This window comes from Plutella xylostella, chromosome 28 (genome assembly GCF_932276165.1).
Source record: "Plutella xylostella chromosome 28, ilPluXylo3.1, whole genome shotgun sequence".
Classification (NCBI taxonomy): domain Eukaryota; kingdom Metazoa; phylum Arthropoda; class Insecta; order Lepidoptera; family Plutellidae; genus Plutella; species Plutella xylostella.
Genome location: NC_064008.1, coordinates 8,282,731 through 8,305,022, shown reverse-complemented (window position 1 = coordinate 8,305,022; position 22,292 = coordinate 8,282,731). Strand labels below are relative to the sequence as shown.

Genomic DNA, 22,292 nt, shown 5'->3' with positions numbered 1-22,292 from the left:
GTTACAAGTAGCCAAATAAATACATAAACTGGGTAAATAGGGTTGAATTTTATAAGTGACTGAATCGACATCTAACACGATACCCCATATACCATTATTTACATACAAAGAGGTTCGTGAAAAAAGTTTTCCCTAACAAAGGCATTAACAGCGCATCGACACACTACCATAGCATCACGTCGAGCTAGGACTCGTTACAGCACCGGAAACCAACACACCGGATCATATTATTTTTTTAAAAATACACTTTTAATTTATTTTTTTTACTTATTTTTGTGTGGTATCTGCATGGTGTTTGATATAAATGAATTTTATTTCTAATTTAAGTTAGTTTGGTAACGAAAAAGCGAACTACAGCCTATTGCTTCGATCGCACATAAAACTGCACCCAGTATTTGCCTAACCAACATGTTTATACTATTCAAGTTGAAAATCCGCCGGAGAGTTGCGCGCACACGTCGCGACCACCCTGTATAATGTTCCTGCTAGTGTCTACTGCATCAGATTAAATATTTTAGCAACGGATCCCCAATAGCCGCCACGTGCATGATAATTCAATATTGCGGTGCGCTGTTTGGTTCTGTGTCTTCGTTGCAAAGTTTAGGTTACATGTTTGTTTTTCGGAAATTACTTTTTTCAAGTGAAGCTGTATATGTACTTATAGACAGAAAGATGGTTACCAACGTCGATTGATTTTTGTATGGATATTTATCTCGAGCTTATCAGGCCGCTACACGGATTCGTTATCGTCATCGATAAACTCGTTTAATGCGCTTTCCACCAATGACAGTGCCATCACTAAATGGCGATTCGCCATAAATACGTTTATCTACGTCGATAACGAACCCGTGTAGTGGCAGCTGGTTCAGCTAGATTTTAAAACTGACATATCGGCGCCGTTAGCCAGCTATCTTTCTGTATCCTAGCTACCTAACGAATAAGAGCATAATAAGTAAACTGCTGGATCTTAGACAGGTAGCCGGTAGGGTCAGAATGTAGCAGGCCCTACGGCGTAGCAGTCAGGGTCACCAACCACTACACCATTGGGTCGTCTAAATATAAACAATAACTTTCAGTTCCCACAAAAAAAAAACTAAAAACCATTTCTATGAATCTGCAAAAGCACAGACAATGCAAGCGGTCAACTACAATAATATAGTCAATAACGTTGCACAACAAAACATAGTTAGCGAAGACAAACAGAGGGTACATGCAGTAAGTCTCTCGAGATGAGACGCAAAGAACTGCACACATCGCATTCACCACAGATCTGCATTCAGCACTGCAGTGTCTGTGCTTTGTGGATGAGGTATGCTTTTAGAGATTTGGTATGTTTGTATTCAATTTAGTTTGAGGTTGGAATTATTCAAAAAGCTTGAACTAAATTGGACTACTGATACACCAAACAGGTAAGGGTATGATTATCATGATCAAAAGCCCATTATCGCCCACTGTTGCGTATAGTAGTGGGTTGGCCTCTCCTTTCGTGTAGCTCAGCTTTACGGTACTGTGTCGCTCTTTTTCACAGATAAAGTAAACTAAAAGTAATAATCATTACATTTATTACATAGGTAGGTAGAGTACATTAGTTTAATATTTTACGGCTTGAATTAAATGGACATTTTAGTTTGCATACGAGTTTCAATAGCATGACTAGAACTTTTAATTAAGAATTGAAAAGAGTTTTAGTAAAAGAATCTTGCTGTCGATAATTAACATAAAAAACTAACAAAAAGGCACAACCTCCCAAGGTCTGCACCATCCTATACATCTAAAATCTGACCAAACGTTAAAACACCATATCCAATGCATCCCCTCGATTCCAACATCCACTCAGCTACTGAACTGCGCGCATCTCGAAATGTTTGCCCCCGACCAACAGTAGGTAATGATACTACAGTTAATTAAGGAGCCAAAGCAAACAGAGAGAGATGTGCTCGGAATAAATTCGTGTTTCGTTCGAAGTCTTTGCTCTGTAACGTTATCGGCGAGCGTATTAATTGATGGCTTTGTGGCCTGTGTTGGCTCATTAGTGTATAGGGAGGGTTTGGGTATGGTTCGGTTACAAGACTTTTTGCAGTATCAATTTGAAATTTTGTAAAAATTAAGATGCCTATTGACGAATTAATGAACTTTCATTAAGTGCGTCTGTATAACAGTTTACCGTTAGTACCTAGATAGGCTGGCTGAGCTAAAATTACGAGGAAATGTACATAGGTTTTACTCGAGAGAGCCACCTACTGGAACTTCGCGCTGTCTCTGAATAGAATTATTAGAAGCATTTAATGAAGGAACGTTAACGTAACGTACTTACTATTATTGATATTTGTTCAGCAAACCAACTGTTTCATATCAGTTCCACAAGGCGTTCTTCTAGGACCACGTCTATTCCTACACAATACAGACACACTTATCCTCACATTCAACGCCACTAACCTGCAGCGTGATGTAATCGAGCTTGGCCGCAGCACACAGCATGTGGGCAGTCCTCGCGGCGCGCACGAACTCGGCAGGGTCGTGCAAGTCGCAGCCGGTGGCGAAGAGGGAACAGAGCTCATTGCGACAGCCGGCCATGCCGCCCGTGAGCGACGCGCGGAGGGCCTCGAGCGCCAACTGGCGGTCTTGGCAAGTCTGTTGGGGGTGGAGAAAGATTAACACTGATGTATCAATGATTATGATGTTGAAGCTGATGCAAATGATAACAATAATGAGGCTAGTATGACGTGCGTCACCTCATATCATCAACGCTACACGGTTGGCATACACAGGCACGGTGCAGTAAGTAACAGTGACATGATGCCACTGATAATAATGTGGATGAGCATTGTACCAGTGATGACTATGCAAAAGCCAATGACATTGATCTCGATGCAGATGCCAATAACGATGATGATAGTGATGTCTTACCACATCGTCCACTTCACACGGATGGCAGACCTCCACACAGACAGTGAGCAGAGCTTGCACGCCGTCCCGCGCCGGGGACTTGTCCGTGATTGCCGTCACGCAGCCGCTGAGGCAGATGTACCTGCAACAACAGAATACGACATCAGAGAAACTGGTATGGATAAGACAGTGGAGATATATTATGCTGAGGAAAATGTAGCTGGAACAATGGAATGTGATGTTGAAGAATCTATTGGTGACACAGTGAAGATATATGCTGCAACAACGAATTATGATGATAAAGAAACTGATATTGATGACAATGTGGAGAAATATGCTGAGAGGACGTATGCTGAGGTAGATGTAGCTGTAACAACGGAATGTGATGTTTATTTCAGGCATTAAAATACAATAAAATTTAATAATACAAAAATAAGGTTTTTTATTGATGACAGTAAAAATATCTTTCTGCAGGGACTACATCTCCCTCCGACTTTAAGATGTTTCATAGAAGGGACGTTTTAAATGTTAAACATGATGTTACAAAAGTGGTGTAGTAAGCCGAAAGGACGTGACTCAGAGGGTTGCTCTGATCAAATTTCGCTCTACGAGATTTGGAAATTCGCGAAAAAAGATACGGCAGTATTTATTAAGCGCTGCACCATCGGAATACGTCGAAATCTTCATTATAAAATAAACAAACCTAACCACGCAAATACTATTTACACCTCCAAGATTCCCAATCACCGTTGTTTTCAAAAACAACTTCCGTTTATTAGCCGACATCATCGTCAAACACAATCAGACTGTGTTCACAAGTGGGCAGAGTCACGGGAAACGGCATACCTCGCTCGACCGTGATGAAAACAAACAGAATTGTCAAAACAATTATGTTTTCCTTCACGGGAAGCTGTTAAAAAGGTAAATCAATTAAAATTCAGCTTCCGTGTGAATATGGCAGTAGGTCAGCGGCGTCTAATCCACTTGTTAAGGGGCAGAACGCGTTAAAATGTGGTCTAAATTTAAGTGATGACTAATCAATGGATAAAAATACTTTGGTACTAATTTATAATATTTTGAAACGAGAATAGATACAAATTTGAATCGAGTCATCTCTCAAAGAAAACATCAAATTCATTTTGGGGAGTTAACATTCAAAGTTCACATTGATAACATGATAATAAATAAAATGTTTTAGACTTGATGAAATGTTTTATTCGAGGTTGAAAATAGATGCACCTAAAAATGCACAATTCACGTGCCACAATAAACAAAGAGAATTCACCTTAACCCGTCCACAATCTGTATGAAACGCAAACAAGCCATATTTGTGCAACGACCCTCACAGGAGGATCAGCCGATGATGCCAAATAGACTCGTTATACAGGGTGTTGCCAACGTGGTATACCTACTATAGTACGCGGAGTATTGCGGAGAAGTGGTCAGTCAATTTTCAAAAAAATCTACTTCATAAAATGATAACACAAAATACTACACCTAATGTCACGTCATCGTCACGTGATATTTTAAGGCGTTGTGTTTTTGCTACACCATGTAGAGTAGCTACCAATCGTAGGCATGTAATTGTTACATGACTGAGTCTGTGGTGTAAAACTATAGAAGCTGTTGTACAAAAGCCAGAGGTTACGTTTTAGAGATATGATATTTATTTTAAGGATCGGAAAAGTAGAAAAGAAGTATCTATGACAGGATCGTGGCACATGGAGGTTCATAGTCTGTGCCTACCGCTCTGGGAGACAGGCGTGAGTAAGTATATGTATGTATTCTAGTAGGATATATTCTAGTAGAGGGATTCTACTTTTCGTCTTCGCTGCATCTCTAGGTATACATAGCGCGCGAGTCTGTCTCAAAACTAAAAGCATCTTAAACTCATGCTTAATTCGTTTTAAAGCAAGAATCCGTAAGGTTGGAAGCTTGCCCCTGCAACACGAGGATTGTCGGCTAATCAAAGGGATCAGATCAGCCAATGGCGTGCGGCGGCGCGGCTTTAATCTTTAAACACGTTAGAAGCTGCCTTGAGGAGGGCCGCATGGGTTTTGGTACAATCTTTATAGATTTCAAGTGGTTTTTTTTTGCAAAATTTTGTTTTGGTATACCTGTGTAACATTTTATTTAACTGTTCCAGTATTCTATGTCACGACAAAATCCGCAAGTACTGAATAATTAAGATTTCCGTAACGATATTTTTTCACGCAAGGCTTTCAGATTAGATATCATTAACTTTTATCTTAAAACCCTTCAATAAGAAGTAAACACTGCGGACAAAACTCGCTTTTCAATAAGTGTATATTTAAAATATTTTTATACAATTATCTTCTTTGTTTCCAGAATCACCATTTAATTTTGAGATTTCCTCCCTTGATGGTTTATTTGGTTATCTTGTGCAGCGTCAATATTGATATTGTTTATAATTGGACGTTCTGCAGTAAATATACAAGCGGAGAAGCACGTTGGGGTTCATCCTTTATACAGGGTGAGGTTCTATGCGTGAACTTGCTGGATACTGGTTAAAGTACCCGAAATAGTGAACAATATCTGCTAAATGGAATTTGTAAGCTATTATTTTATTACCCTCAAAAAAATAGCACAGGACATGGAATGTAAAAGCCTATATTAACAATAATAATTGGGTTGTGAGGATAAGAATAAACATTATAATTACTTTTTTATAATTTTGTTTTTATATTCACCACAGTCACGTTGTCTCAGAAAAAGTAACTTAGCAACTTACTACTCTATTTTATCAACACTCTGTATTTTGTTATATTTTTTTCATAATAAAAGCGCAAGACAACGTTATTAAATTGACAACGGAAGCAAGTTTTTGATTATCTTCGTAAAGAAGGCAAGGATTTTTCCAATCAGCAGAGCAAATCTTTACACAGGGTCTCGGCCGAACCAGGTAGCTATCAAATGAAATCATATTTTCTACCTAATAATAAAGAAGAAGATTGTATGTAAGTACATATTTTTATAGAAAAATAAGCATTTAATAAAGTTTATTACTAAACACTTTGAATGATGAGCAATAATTGAGCATGGACAAGATATGTGACAAATAATATGGCAATGAATAAAAGGCTTGGCTATCAAAGGGTTAAGCCGAGTCTAATAAAAAAGAAAAAAATACTTGCCCGACCTCTTTGGCTAAAAAATATGGCGCCGGTTGGAACGCAAGGAATTTAAATTTGGAATTTCCGACACCGACCTCCGATTGGTCAGTCGTTTCCGGCTTGGTACCAACTTTTGCCGCTTTTGAGTTTTAATTAATGGACTTTCAGCTTCTTTAATATGAATAGGATAGAATATATAATATGATGCAATGTATAAGTATTGGTCACTGAAGTATATTTTTAAGTCAAACCTCCACATATCTATTAAAAGAAAGGTATTTAATATGTGCGTTCTACCAACTATGACATACGGAGCTCAGACTTGGTCAACAACCAAAAAACAAAGAACGAAACTGCTAGTGAACCAACGAGCAATGGAACGCAGCATGCTGGGTATAAAGTTGAAGGATAGAATCGAAAATGAAGTAATAAGGCACCAGACAAAGATTCAGGACATCATCACCACAATAGACAAACTGAAGTGGCAATGGGCGGGTCACGTAATGAGAATTAAAGACCAGAGATGGACTAAACTAACTACTGAGTGGATACCTAGAGACGGTAGGCGAGGAGTCGGGAGACCACTCATGAGATGGTCTGATGAGTTACGAGCATTCCATCCGCTGTGGTGGAGATTTGCCCATAATAGAGCTGCGTGGAACAAGATGGCAAAAATATTCATTGCTCAAAATCGTTGCAAAATGATCAATCACCCAGACAAGCCTGGTCAGCTAGGGTGATACAGACCACACCTCACTGAAATTTTTGAGTAAGTGAGAGGCCTCATCTGTCCTTATAAGGACTTTTAATAAGATGACATTTGAATATAAATTAAACATCATTTTTTTGCTTTGTGTTGCTTGGTCTGACATTATTATTATTTTTTATTTATTTTGAAAATTAAATTATTATTTCTGACATCAATTCTATAAGTACTTATAATGTTAATTTTATGTTATTGTATAACTAAATGAATTGTAGGAATTTTATTGATTTTTGTTTAATTTTATTGTAATTTAATGTCAGCAAAAAATATAAATTTATATAATTCTTAAAAAATGCATGAATAATTATTATAAAGTGAATTTAATTTAATAATGTCAATTGCATGTTAAAAATTTCTATTGAATAAAGGCTTTATTATTATTATTATTATTATTATAATGTATTATGTATTTATTATATCCGTAAGTTTTCCGAGTTTTCAAGGAGGAATATTGAAATAAAATTATGTCTGTGGCTGATTTCGTATTGTAGTAGGTAAGAGATACAAAATTTTGCGGATACGCGACTGGCGCTAATATGACTGGCTAAGTGCCAATTTCTTTCATTGTCGGTTAGATCATAAACAGGAACATTATGAATGGTTGACTTTTGACACATCTGTCAAGAATTTTATATGGAGATGACGTATAATTGATCAACCTTTCCCTGGTTACGATTTAACCGACTATTGTGAAATTGGAGCTAATACTTTCACCACGGTGACAAACTCAAGTCTATCTCTTGTGTTTGTCACGATCAGGAGACGTGTTTAACTGACGCTGTATTCAAATGTAGAACCTTTTTTTTGACCGCACATATAAATATGTCGAAGCTCCTTTAGGGGTCAGAATATTTATCCAAGACCTCCGTGTCCTTCAAAGTATTTCGATAACACAATCTCAAGTATTCCAAAATGGATGGTCTGTTTTAGAGACGGTTCGGTGTCTCGCCGTTTTACATAGTTTTGATAAGGAAAGGTTGAAAAATTATCTTGTTTCTTCGGGTATTGGGTGATTAGGGACGTATAATGATGGGGGTTTCTTGACGTGGGTGAACCATCGGATTTTATAACCAAGTCTGAACGTGATAACTTGTCGTTTAAACTTTAATGACGTGCTTTTTTGTTAGTAATCGTCATCATCCATTTCAAGGCAGGCTTCACCTAAAGCCATCCACCATCTTTGGACTTCTTGATTCAATCACTACCGGTCATGGCTAAGGTCTTATTGCACACATAAACTTCATAAAAAGGGCGACCTAAAACTAAAACACCAGCCAACATCATCAAATCACTATTAAAAAAAATGCTTTAACCTTCAGTACACAACAACTTCCGTGAAATTTTAAAAGCTTCCTATTTCAAGATCTATTACTCTGAGATTTAAAAAAAACTCCCCATCACCTTCAACCCATCAACTCCTGACATTACAATGTGGCGCCGCCGCTGTCGGCCAATCACGCCGTGTTCTATATTCGAACCCGCTAATGGAACACGAGCTGGAGCGACGCACGCGCACGCATCTATTTGTGCGGGGTTGCCAGCTTATTCGTAGAATTTGAATAAATTGTGGTGTGTATTTTGAATTGACTAGTGACAGATATAGACGTGTTTTTATCTGTATGTCACTGTATAGCTCCAAAACGGATGAACGAATAGAGATGCGTTTTTAAGACATAATCCATACCTGCCTATTTGTTAGCTTAGTAATTATAAGCTTGCCAATAGCAGAGACGCAATAAATAAATACGAAATTACCAAATTAGTAACACATAACTAAATTAGTATGAACGATATATTTTTTGATAGAAAACAAATATTTATTATTATTCTCTCTGATCTGGCAACACCACCGTACGATTTACCGCTGCATTTAAAATGTTTTCCTTCTTAATTTCTGAGAGAGTTATGAGTATTTCGGCGCCTTTAAGTGGGTGAGTTATGGTCTATAGTCCAATATGTCGTGTTCTCGCTTCCTTTCATGTGGGGAATGTGGAAAGAGGTTAAAAGGTCTATTGCTATGACATATGTTAAAATGCTTAGTTACTGTTCATAATTTTGTGGGAGAGGATGTTCGGATGTGAGAGTTTTTGTTCAATATAGTTCCGAAAGTGGAGTAGTTGTTTTTGTTATATTTCACTGAAAACTAGGTTTGCACTTGAAATAAACCATAAATAAATCGACTGCCTACATTTCGTAACATCATCATCATGGGCCATAATAACAATAAACAAAATAATTAAGTAATGACAATGAAATAATACTGAACGAAAATAATAATATAGAGGCGAACTAGACACATAGGTATTAAAGAAAGAGCACTCCAAAGCTTAGTCCTCAGACTTGCTTATCTAGCCACGTAAGTTAGAGTGAGGCCGCTAGACCAGTGGACTGTGGGGCGTCCGACATGCAGTACATTTGCCTGCCTGTGACATGTAAATAATGCCAAGCCGCAACTTCAAACACACATCTTAACAAACGGCCATAAAAAGAAAGACAGAATAAAGTTATTGTCGGTTTTAAAGTACATCGGAATTTTAATGCAGGGCTTCAATTTCGAAAGCACTTAATTTTATTGTGGAAATAACTGAGAAGAGTTAGAAATAACTCGACTAATTACGTCTGCTTACTATACATTCGTAATTAAAGGACCCTACGGGATAGTAAACTGATAGTGGAAAGGGTATTAAACTAGTAAACTCTAGACACAGGGTTAAATTTGACTGAGAGCCCACCCGCAGTATTCAGTCAATCAAATTGAAGATTGTATACTTACAACATACAACTAGGACCAATGCTTTTGTTATAGGTACGCCTCGATGAAAAATTTTGAATGATATACTTTTGATGAGGGTTTATCTGTCATCAGGTTTTTTTATTACGCGAGTATTTTATAAGGGATTCATAATTAAGTTAGGTATTAGGTACTGTTAACCATATACTCTGTTAATGAAAAAAATATAGATATTAAACAAGAAAGGACCTAAAACACCACCCTGAGGAACACCTCAAGTCTTTGTCCCTATTCAATAAACACAAGTAGCTGACGACAATCGGATCGGACAATCGGACGGCAACAATGTGCATCGCGACGTGAAGTGATAATCCTGGAACTAGCAGCGCTAAGTAGTCGAGACATTTGGGGTGACGTGTAGAGGGGTTACAGTCACTGTATTGGAAGCGATGCAGTTCGGATTTGAAAGAATATCATAAGAATTGAATAGATTTCCTGAAATAATTGAACCAATATTAGGAGTCTATAAAAGATACGGGAGTAGAAAGTTAATATAAGTATAAGTATAATTACAATAAAATAATATAAGTTTCAACAGAAACGTTATTGGCAGACCTGAGTTATTCAAACAAACTGATAGTTTTCTTTTTTATAAAATGAACTAATAGCAATTAATCGATTCGAAAACAAATGAACAAAACTACTGCACCCACACAACACCATCTCATAGACCCAAAATCCGCAAGTCCGCCAGAGCGAGACAGCAACAACACCCTTCATCACGACCCTGAAAGAGCAAGCGAGACAGCTAGTCCCACTCGAGAGTGCGCCGGCGCGGGAGCGACAGATTGGCTCGCACATGTCACTCTCTGCGATGCTCATTTCGCATGTTTGTGTAGTGATGTGCGAGTTAGTAGGGAGAGAAAAAAACAACAATAGAATCGATGACGATTGGGATTCTGATGGTGTTTGTGGAATCAGTGAGTTAGGCAAAGGTGTAGATGTACTTAATTTATTAAAATATTGAAACCTGTCACGGATTTTTGTACTGTTGCAATTAACACTCAATAAAAAATAGCGTACAGACAAATTTAGAAGCCCTTTTCATAAGTGTATCGCCAGAAAACATCAGATCACAAAAGCAGTTCCTAGGACCGTTGAAGCTGAAGGAATATAGGGCAAGGCTACATCTCTAATTGCAGATAAAACAATCGATAATGATCTTGATCCAAAAATAGGCTTTGTTGCTAGAGATGCAAAAACAGTAAACAAACCAACAGAAACCTGATAGGCCATCACTACAGCAGCAACAAACGACGGTGGGGAGCCTGGGGCGGTGTTCACTTGTTTGTGCGATTTAATTTCATTTATTAACGCATTACTTACTGAGAGAGAATTACTTACCGGGATTAGGCCGGCCCCTGCCGCCGTATGTTGGCGCTTTTTGCGTATCGAGTTTAAAATGCACATGTTAAAAAAGTACATTTGGATGGAAAAAGTACCTACACATAAAATTAAATATAGAATTTTATAAAATATAAAATGTAAATGGCGATGGAAAAGTTGCCACGTGCCAGGAACAACAATAGGAAGACAAAAGGCAAATAAAACAAATTGACTAAGGTATCGCCAACTACTGCTATATTCCAGGAAAATTAAACGTCCACAATCTAGATTTATTTGTTTCCTGGCAGAATATTTTTAGCTACAAGTTCAAATATTGAATTAATACTCAAATTGAAAAGTAACAACATCCAAGAATACCCTTTTCTCCATTTCCCTATACCAACATGGAATCCTTTATCATCTCAATTCACCCTTACCTAATTCCATATTCAAGTAGGGCTCATAAATTTGTTTAAACTACACATTTGCATCTGTATTTGCGTTTATTAAAGTGAAATAAATTTGATGTCTCAATGTTGTGTGTGCAGTTGGGCACGCCCCAGCTCATGACGTGTGCAATGATTTTATGGCGTTTAATGATTTGAGCACATGTTGAAATTTTGGCTACATTAAAGCATGGTACATTTAGCAAACCGGTCGTTCGGAAGGTCATAAGTTCTTAAATAACATATTTTATTGAGAATATAATACGGGCTTCGGTGACCTGAATACTTTGTATTAATTACGAGACTATTAAGTATTTGAGAGAGAAAGAAACAAACATTTATTTGACACACTGTCAACACAGAATCAGAAAAACTGGTGATGAGGACGCGGCTAATACTCAGAAGGAGCTTTCTAAAGAAGAATAATTAATTAAGAATAAAATTACTATTGCTGTCTCAGTTATCAGCACGAACATACGATCAATGAGCTGAAAAAATAATCAGCCATACAAAATTGAATGAATGGCCATTATCAGGACAAAGACGCAGCATGACATGTCCACGTTATTGATGTAAATCATAGTGGGCAATTAAGTGCGGAATAAACAGCAGTAAACCCCCTACGGTTTTAAATAAAGATATTACGTCCATTGTGGTCAACAATGGGTTTGTTTGCGTAACGGATGTCGTTTGCGTATCTCAAAGTACAAACATTGCAGACATAATCAAACGCAAACATAAATTTCAGAAATATAAATAGAAGCTGAAACTGAAACTATAGCGAGACTAAAGACAATTAATGCTGAATTATTACTACCAGAGCGCATGAAACATGAAATGGACAAAGTCATTGCAAGATTACTCAATAAAAAAATGTACACCTCTCACCGTCAATTTATCAAATGCAATATGTACTCGAATTGAATGAATTAAAATTTGCAACAATCCAATCAATTGAATCAACACACTGCATGCAGATTAAATTGTACACCAGAGTGCATCTGAAGAGAATAGCAGTACTGTAGTTGTAGTAGAGAATAATAGTACACTAATCAGTTCCCTCAACTGCAGTCTAACAAGGCCTCAGCGGGATCTGTCCGAATGATTGTTGTAGCGCAGCGGAGGGCATTATTGTAATGAATAAACGAAAATAAAACGCCCACTGATTCCAAGTACCAGTGTAGATTGAGCCGTTGAACGTGGCGATTGCGAATTAGTTGCGGTTCTAATGAGAATATAGAAGGAAAATTTTAAAACAAAAGACTGGATATTTTATTGCTAAAATATGAAAATATAGGTCAAGGGACCATCTCATATTTCGCACGATGTCCAGTGCAAGTATTAAATGTTTCCAACTATTTCCGACTCCAACAATACTGGACTGGAGTCTCACGCGACCAACAACAAAAACCCATGCAATAGTGCCACTAAAAAGTCACTACTTTTTTTTCGTTAAACAGTAGCCTCAACCAAAGCGCCATATACAAAACTTGACTCTCCAAAACACTTAATGAGACCCAAACCGGACCACAAACATCATAAGCCCTTGAGGCCATGAAAGCCCGGTGGGTGCCTCTCCACGGTAGGCGCACAACAGCAGCGGCCGCAGCAGGGTGCCCTGCGGGACGCCGGATTGAGTTGTACGCTGTGTGCCCCCAAAGAGAGAGGCGTCACACTGGAATGTATTATCTTGATTATTCCGCTCGGGGGCTTATGGATTGTTTTGATTGCATTAGGCTCGTTAAGTGCGATGCGTTTTTCAATGATTACAATAAATTTTGCTGTGGACAAATATGTAACAAGTTGTTTTAGGGAAGATCTACTTTTCTCAATAAGAAGCATACGTACCGTTAACATAATTTGAAAAAGCATGCCTCCAGTGGCTGTCTAGCTTAGAGATACATTGGGTTATTCGACCGAATAAAATATGTAATTATATAAAAGTGTGTCTGCTTCTTGCCACATATCTCCAAAAGTGATACATAGATTCTATAACAGAATAAGAGAAGTATAAGAGTTCAAATAAACGACACATAGTATTTTTAGCAATAAAGTATCTAAATATATTCACAAATAAGACGATTCAATCTTAGACGTGACCCAGAGGAAATAAAATATGCAGAAAATGGAAACAAAAGTGTCGAGAAAAATACGGATATAATAATGAATCCAACTCCAACTCAGCTCTAAGTGCCGTGAGAAGGTCCATATGCTTGTTTCGCGTCACCTACAGTAGGGGTTACTCTTGCTGGAAGAATTATTATGTTTCTGAGAGCTGCCACACAATCAGTACGTATAATGCAACGAGATAGAGTCGCAGTTACCGAAGCAGCGACACAAAACTTCGTATTTCGCAAACCTAGAGTGACCTTCCCGAGGTTTGCGTCGACGTGAGAGAAATCACACTTGCCGTAGTAAATTGGGGGTGAAATTTCACGTACTGATTTCCAAGACCCCGAATTGTTATGCAGCTGTGTTTGCGAGTGGGTTTGCGCTGATTATTATTTTTGGGGTGGGTCAAATGAGCTTCTGAGAGTGAAATAGCAAAAGCCTAATAGCGCACGCAGGGCAGTTACTGGCTTTAAAACTAATTTACAAAAACCTATAGATCGCATCCAGTAGCGTGCTTTGGGAGAGGCTTACGTCCAGCAGCGGATTGCTATAGGCTAATGATGATAGTTATATGACTGGCTACCACGGTGAAGAACTCTAGTCAAACTCTAGCGTTTTACAACGACATGCTAAGATGAGGATTCTAAAAGAACTGCATTTGCAGTCAGTGTTAGATGCGATGTAAAAAACCGCGTGTATAATGTGTGTAAGTTTACAAATTGTAGTAATCAAAAGGCAACACTTTTTCACCTCTACATTAGGTAAATGAATAAAAACGGCATTTAACCGTGTAAATGGACGTATTAGACTAATTACAACCAAAAGTAAGCGCCCTACTACGTATTTACTTTGACCTCTAGAAGAACTACGAGAATGACTGTTAATCCAACAATGCAAATCCAACAATTATTTTAATTTCATCCATCATCCTAATTCTACAAATTTACCAAAAACCGTCCACCCTTTCTACAGTTGTCAATCATACAGGGCACGGCTCAACTGGGGACACATCGTGGCCGGGAATCGAACCCGCGTCCCTCGGGTCTACATGGAAACCACATTTACTGACACGCGCCGCCGAGGCTATGGCAATTATACGGTTATGATATTATTCAATTACTTCCTTCAAGGTGGGGCGGGGTTTTTGATGACTAAAGTTATGATGACTACGAAAATTTACAGGGTGTCCCAAAAAATTGTCGTAAGCCAAAAGCTTCGGAATCCTTGGAATTTGCTTTAAAAATCAATTTCTAAAGAGATCACATCATCAACATATTTTTTTTCAATAAGCATTCACTATTGAACATAAATAAGTCAAATGATTATGTTTGTGCATGGATAACGAAATGCAATGGCAGACGTAATAAAGCTTAAAATAGCTCACCATTTATACCACAAATTTTCAAATGATATCAATTTTACGTTGTGTTAATTCAAAAATACTGCATAATAAGTACAATACGTGAACGTAAATCATGAGATCCACGAGAGAACCATTATTCCCGACGAATTACAGCAATTAGCTGACATTCGCATGACACGTGCCGTGGCACACATTTGTCACAAATTCTGCGGACAAACTTTTACAAAAACTACTACAGACCAAAACTAACTCTAGGACTATAGTTATAAAGGCCTATGGAAGGATTGGTTTGAATGTTAGAGTATGTATGACAGTTGAGAGACATGTCGGGAATCGAAGCGCACATCCCCGGAGGATTCACCTACACCGCTAGGCCACGTGGCGCGAAATTATTGGCGGTTAAATATTGGGAAAAAAATTACTGTTTGAAGAGATAGATTGTTGATTATTATTAACTGAACTTTTTGGAGCTTTTCGCGTTATTTAACGTTTTATTACTAAGTCAGCTTTTTAATATTTATTTATAACACAGAATTAGTTTGAAATTAGAATCGAAAAGATCCTTTTTGGCTACTACGCGTCTACAAACAAACACACGCACATTTATTCATATCAAACGTATAACCTCCCTAATTTTCGCTCCATGATTAATAACACTTACCTAAGAAAACTATCACTATCCTCTTCAACAGCCATTGAATTGGATAACAATAATTGAATCATCATCATAATTAGATTAACATTAATTGAACAAGTCGTGTCGACGCCATGTGCCGAGTGAGCAACGTAATTAAATCAAAACATACTTCAAAACGCATTTTTTGTGTTCCCATTTCGGCATTTTAGGGGCGATGACTATTTTAATATTTAAGCTACTACACTCACGGGCAATGAAAAGATTCCACTGTGAAAAGCACCAAATTACTCCTTAACGGAAAAGGATAACTTAATGACGCATTCTGCAACATTGAAGTACATTTAACAGAGATATTTGGTTCAAATATTAAATTAAATGTTTGAAAAAATTGGGGTTGTTTAGTGTCGGCATTTTGTGAGTGGAACTTTTTCATAGCCCGTGAGTGTAATATTGAAGCTACTATGATGACGTTACCGAATTTTGTTTCATATAGCTATTTATGTACAGATAACCTGATATCAGACTTTCGTAGAATTTTGCTGAGAATAAATTATGTTCCATAGACCGGGATACACTTCTTAGATTTACACTGCTAAGCAGTAACAAGAGGACATTACGACTAAGATCCAATTTTATTCGGGTTTTCATCTACTTAGCATGTCGGTGAGAAAACTTTGTACTGGACGAGCTAGCTTTTGACACCGTGGTGAAAGGATTAGCCAGTCAGATAGAAACATAATTGATGTATTCCTATCATAATCACACCAGTACAACATAATCCTTCCCTGTTATCATCGCACACTGGGCAACAGTTGTGACGCCATAATGACATATCAATAAAAACGCTCGGATGCACTAAAGAAACAATATTTATTCATACGCACTGTTGCGAGTATCATAAGGGGTGTTTTGGCTGTATGGTAGTTTTAGCGACACAGTATAATAGTAGGATAGAATAAGTAAGAAGAAAAGAAGAAAGAAAAAAGTTTATTTGACACAGACAGCAATACTGATAAAGTTAACTACATAAATTATATTTATACATAAATTATTTGCCGTCATCGTCAAAAGGTATTCACTCAGCTAATGCAGTGCATTTGGCTAGGTCAAGGACACTGCGCTGGTATTTCAGTGGAAGCCTTTTTGTTGACGCACTACGTGTAGGTAGTTCTATACAAAAAAAAGTACGTCTAGTACAGGTTCGATAATTTGTCAAAAACTAAAGTTAACGTTTTCTCGCATACAAAGTGGCGCCTCTAGCTGAAACTATCATGCAACTTTTGACCAATAATGTATGCAGATGACAGAAGAAAAACAAAACTTTTTTATTTTACGTAAACTGAAATCCCCGTATTAGAGGTCAAATATAAATAATCTACAACATAATTATAACCTAAGAATTATCAGTTTCAAATATTTCTATGTAGGATACTAGCAAACTCCAAAACATTCGCCACTACAACTAAACTCCACTGTGACGATCCCGCAAAGATATACAATTCCAGCCTTATCACGTCAACCTAAGAGTCAATTCCCTTCACAACCCCATATCCAATGGACATCGGGTGTATTCAATTTGTGTTTTGTGAATGATATTCGCTCGATTTAATAACAGGTGACACGTCGAGTGTGGACCCTCCATAACTTCGGCTTCTGTTCACTGATTGATAAAAACCGGCCAAGTGCGAGTCGGGCTCGCGCACAAAGGGTTCCGTAGCAGCAAATATAATAAACTTTAAATCAACCTATCTCAAAAACTATAAGAGATACTTTGATCAAACCAAAAATCGTTGAAAGAGTTAATTAGCATGCATCACCTCTATTTTTTTTAGAATTTTATACCCCGTAGTTATAAAAATAGAGGGGGGGGGACATACTTTTTACGACTTTGAGAGCTGATATCTCAAAAACCGTTCACTTTAAGAAAAATGTTTTTTAAGAAAACTTTATATCATTTTAAAAGACCTTTCCATTGATACCCCACACGGGTATGTACATCGAAAAAAAAAAATTCATCCCTCAGTTACATGTATGGGGGGCCCCACCCCCAATTCTTTTTTTTACTATTTAGTGTCATATTTTTGTAGCGGTTCATACAACACATATTCCCATCAAATTTCATCACTGTAGTACTTATAGTTTCCGAGTAAATCGGCTGTGACAGACGGACAGACGGACAGACGGACAGACGGACATGACGAAACTATAAGGGTTCCGTTTTTGCCATTTTGGCTACGGAACCCTAAAAATGTGGGGCACTATTTTGTTTTGCTTGTATGATATAGTTTTCATATGGCGTCTGTGATGTTAATTTTTAAAATCAATGAAGCATGGAATTTCAATGTTGATTTTTTTATAAAAATCTGAAATATTTATCAGAATATTGACAAAAAACTTGTAAGAGCTTTTTCCATCCTATATAAATGGTTAGATCGATTTTGTCTAGCCAAAAATTGAACTGTACGTGCAGTTGTAAAAAACGTATCTACGAAAGTATTTATTATACAGATAAACTTTTTAAAAATACAACAGCATCAAAATCAATTCAGCATTCCACTTGACATCTCCCATAGAGCCACACCCATCGCATCTGTGTGTATGGAGGAGAGCTGCGATGATAAAAAACAAACATTGACTCGCGTTCATACGAATCGACGCATTTTTTAATCAATTAAAAATGTCCTCAAAATTATTGTCCCGAGCGCTAAGCTTAGGGCGCGAGCGCGGGGTGGCGTATTCTGGTTATGTCCGTAGCAATCGAATCGAAAATAGCAGAGCAATTTTGATTCGACTGTTATAATAATTTCCGAATAGCTAAAAATAGGTAATAGTCGATTGGAACTTCCAATTAATTCCAATAGTTATAATAAGGAAGTTTTTATTTCTTCGAGATTTAAAAATATATATACTTAATTTTTGTTATCATGCTAGTTGTACGTGGGTAATTGGGTATTATTATCAAACTATAAAAAGATTTATTGATGGTAGGTAACTAGGTACTTAATCCTATCCTATTTCACCGCCATTGGTATAAAATATGGCAAGTGTAGACCACCCAGTATAATGCAAAATGCAATAATGTAAAATGCAATATATCTCACGTTGAATAATTTCCAACCAATCTCAAAAAACTTTTTAACCGTCAAAACGGACCAGAATACGCGCTCGAACGTCCGTTTTCATTTTCAAATTACGAACGTCAGTTTTTAATTTCGGAATCGGTGGGCGGGGCGCGCTGATTGGTCCAAGCGACATGCTGTCTAATTACAAGGAAGCTTATTGGCTTCCGTTGACATTCGCGTAATCACGAGATTGATGGCGAAAATGAACGTTTCAATTTAAAAAAAAAATTATGATCGAGATATCTATTGTACTTTTAATTCCTGGTAATATTTTTGCCCGACTTTGCCCGTTATAGACATGAAATGAAATGAAATCGTTTATTTTTTCGACGTAGAATATTAGAATTACTTGTCAAAAGTCATAATCAACCACCATTTCACAAAGGCCCCGTCATTAAGGAGGAAAGAAATGGCGAAAGAAACTCCTCGAGCATCTTTTCAACTTTATGCTTATAACTAATACATTTTTACTTATATCTAGTTAATACAATTTTACTCAAGCATATCCATTTCATTTTTCCAAATGCCTTAGCTGAGTTGGACAAGTACATACATATAATATTAATATATGTATGCAAACCCCTACTAATATGTTTTGTGACAAAATGTGTATTAGTAACTTTTTAACGGCCCAGCTGTAGCGATTTTGATGCAAGAAGGGAAACAACGCAATCTATCAAATCGCCTTCAAAGAAGAAAAGCGAAATCGTTTGAGTCAGTCACTCAAATACGAAACAATCATACACCTACCCTTTTCCAAATAACTTTAAAAAGAGCAATCAATCTCTCTAAACCTCTAAAACAATCTTGATATCGAGTAGCGGCCAAGTAGTAATCGATTCGAGAGCATAATTCGATTCTTGCACTCGAGTGGCGCCCTTCCATTGTTGAGATCGATTAATCGAATCTCTGTACAGGGTTGGCACTTTGATTTGAGCACACTTTCAGGCGAAGCAGGTAGGGTTGCTAAAAGCGTTTCAAGATTTTAATTGTGAATTTTAACGACACAGACATAAAATGAAATGAATTTTAGCATTCTCTAACATACATATATATACAGTTACTGGGTGTAATTTTATTAGTAAACCGATTGTCAATGCTGTGTAGTTCAAATAAAAGGAAAACATAGAGTTGGATCTGTCATATGCATGGATTTTCATGTTCAAAGTGCCATTTTGTATGGAAGAAAACGTTAAATTGTCATAGTTTATGCGAACTATATAGACTAGACGTATATAGCTATTAGGCTTTCAGGCCACAGCCACTTACTTTAGACAGCCGGCAGCCGTACCGTGGTGGCTTTAAAAGGACGACAAAGTATTATGAAAATATCCCATTCAATCCAAATCTAATCATAACCTACCCACAGTTACCCAACAATTCTACCATGTAGGTAAACGGGGTAAAATTCAATCGATACAAATTTCATTAAACTATCGCTCGCATTACCCCTCTCAATTCGTATCGATACTTAGTCGATTAAATAGATTATAGTAACTAATCAGTACTGTAACCCTATTTGACGACGAAAATGTATAGAGTAGATATCAACGGATAAGATTTCGTACTCTCATTCGATAGACCAAGGGTAAATCCAGGCGCAACTCTTCACATAATATAGATTTAGCACATCTAGATGTGGGAACTGACCGACCCGAAGTGAACTAGCCTGGTGGGAAATGGTCTTAGCTTAGGAAGGCAGTATGGGGAAATGCACAAATATTCCATGCAAGATAGCCAGGGGCAGGCACTAGCACCCCTGCAGAGAATAAAACAGGATCTATTTCGACGACCTTAGAAGACGGTATAGATTACGAATACTGCAAAATGTTACAAGTACATTCATGTTATAAAAACATATTCTTGAGAGAAACCTATGAAAGTAGCCGTTACATTTGGTAATAGGGGTAAGAGATATTTTAGTCTTATAAAACTCCTTATATAAACGTCTTTCACGATAGAGAATAGAATTCAGAACATCCGCAACAACAACAACGTTTCTAACCACTGCGCCACTCAATCGTCAAAAAGCCAAAATTTCACCAAAAATTAAAACGTCCACTCTATGGTCGATCGGTAAGTAAGAAAGGGGGAGCCTCGGTAATGTCATCCGTGTCCCATATGGACACAATGACTCGTCCCAACAGGCCACACATGTCCCGTTCCACTCAACCATCACAAACCCCACCTTAATATCATGCTTTAAAGACTATTAATATCACCGTAAGCATTCGGCTTTGAAATCTAAGTAATAGCGCATAAGGGTGGCTAAAAATACAGTGCATTAAAGCGATTAGAGTCTATTGTATTTAGATCAAACGATGTTTTGGTATACGATTGACAGTGACTGTGATTGTGTAGGAGAAAAAGTGAAAATTGATATATCAAATACAACAAAGGGATTGTCAAAGTCGATGTGTGTCAATGGAACGGTCAGGGAATGAAATGCTTCTGGGATTTGTTGGATAGCTGACATACATCCACTTCTGGATATAATATAGTCATCTGCCATGGGACCTTAACACAGAGTTTGCTGTGTTTCAACATATTATACAAAGTCTTATTATTTATTTAATGCGCGACTTGTACCCATTTTTGTCCGTACACTACATACACCAATAATAATTTAATCACTATAATCACCAGACTGATTAATTCACACTCCAATTCGATTAACAATAATAAAATGGGGTAAAAAACAAAAGACTGAAGAACAAGTGTTAATAAATAAAAGAGAGTAATGAATGAAACACCGCCCACTATTCTGTCAAGCCAGTGACAGATCAAGTAAAACAATAACACAGGTAGATGGACTGCTTTGCCCTAGAGAGTTGATCCCAATTATTTAAATTATTTATTTTAAATCAATGCAAAATTATGTCATTTTTGGCGTCATCGGACCATTTTAAGGTTCAGGTTAAGTATTATAGCTTGATGAAATAATAATGTCCTCCTAGCCGAATTTCGACTACGGCGGCCAATCTCAATTGAGATCAGCCATCTACGCAGGAGTAGATTATAGTGCCCAAGTGTGTGCGCAGTACACAGGAGCACTCTCTGTTCCATCACTCTCATAGCCCAATGGGACGGATTGACCGACACGACTGGAGAGAGCTAGGCGTGTAGTGGTATACCTAAAGCATATCTTTAAATATTCATGTTTACTCCAAAATAAACTAGTCTTAATCGAGCCTTTGTTTCATTAATACCTCCGCCATCCTTACATGGCGACCCAGCCAGCGCTCACCGCACGCGCGCGAATCTGATCCCGGGGCCGGGCGGCGTGCCCTAAAAGGACTGTCTTTTATAAACATTGAGTGAAGTGCACAGTTTTAACGATGTTTAAAATCATTACATTTTTGCTACTGTACTGTGATTGCACTATCAGTGTAATAAAAACGCGGAAAAATGGGGAAAACTCTAAGTAAGGAGGAAACTGTAATCGTACAGAACGCTGCGGGCGGTTCCAATAATGCTTCGTTGGAAGAACTACGTCTCCACTTGTCTGCAATAAGTGTATTGGTTATCATTATACTGCTCCTCATGATAACAGGCGCTGCGTACCTATTGTTCCGGATTTATAAAAAGTGCCACGTCCGTTGGATTAACCAAGAACTCTGCAGGAGTTCCATGGCGCAGTTCCAGCTGAATGGGAATCGTCGCGACGGCGGCGTAGTGTAATGTGAAATATAGTGAGGTGAAATATCCT

At 37.6% G+C, this 22,292-nt stretch overlaps 1 protein-coding gene across 1 annotated transcript in view; it reads right to left on the bottom strand.

Annotated features, from left to right (window-relative positions):
- The window catches only part of LOC105390166, a 65,905-nt gene that overhangs the window by 7,370 nt on the left and 36,243 nt on the right, over window positions 1-22,292 (bottom strand). The window contains exons 17-19 of the mRNA XM_048631205.1: window positions 2,908-3,028; window positions 2,765-2,802; window positions 2,437-2,686 (exon numbers count right to left, since the gene is read on the bottom strand). Coding sequence (XP_048487162.1) covers window positions 2,437-2,686; window positions 2,765-2,802; window positions 2,908-3,028 — 409 coding nt within the window. The remainder of the gene's footprint in view (window positions 1-2,436; window positions 2,687-2,764; window positions 2,803-2,907; window positions 3,029-22,292) is intronic.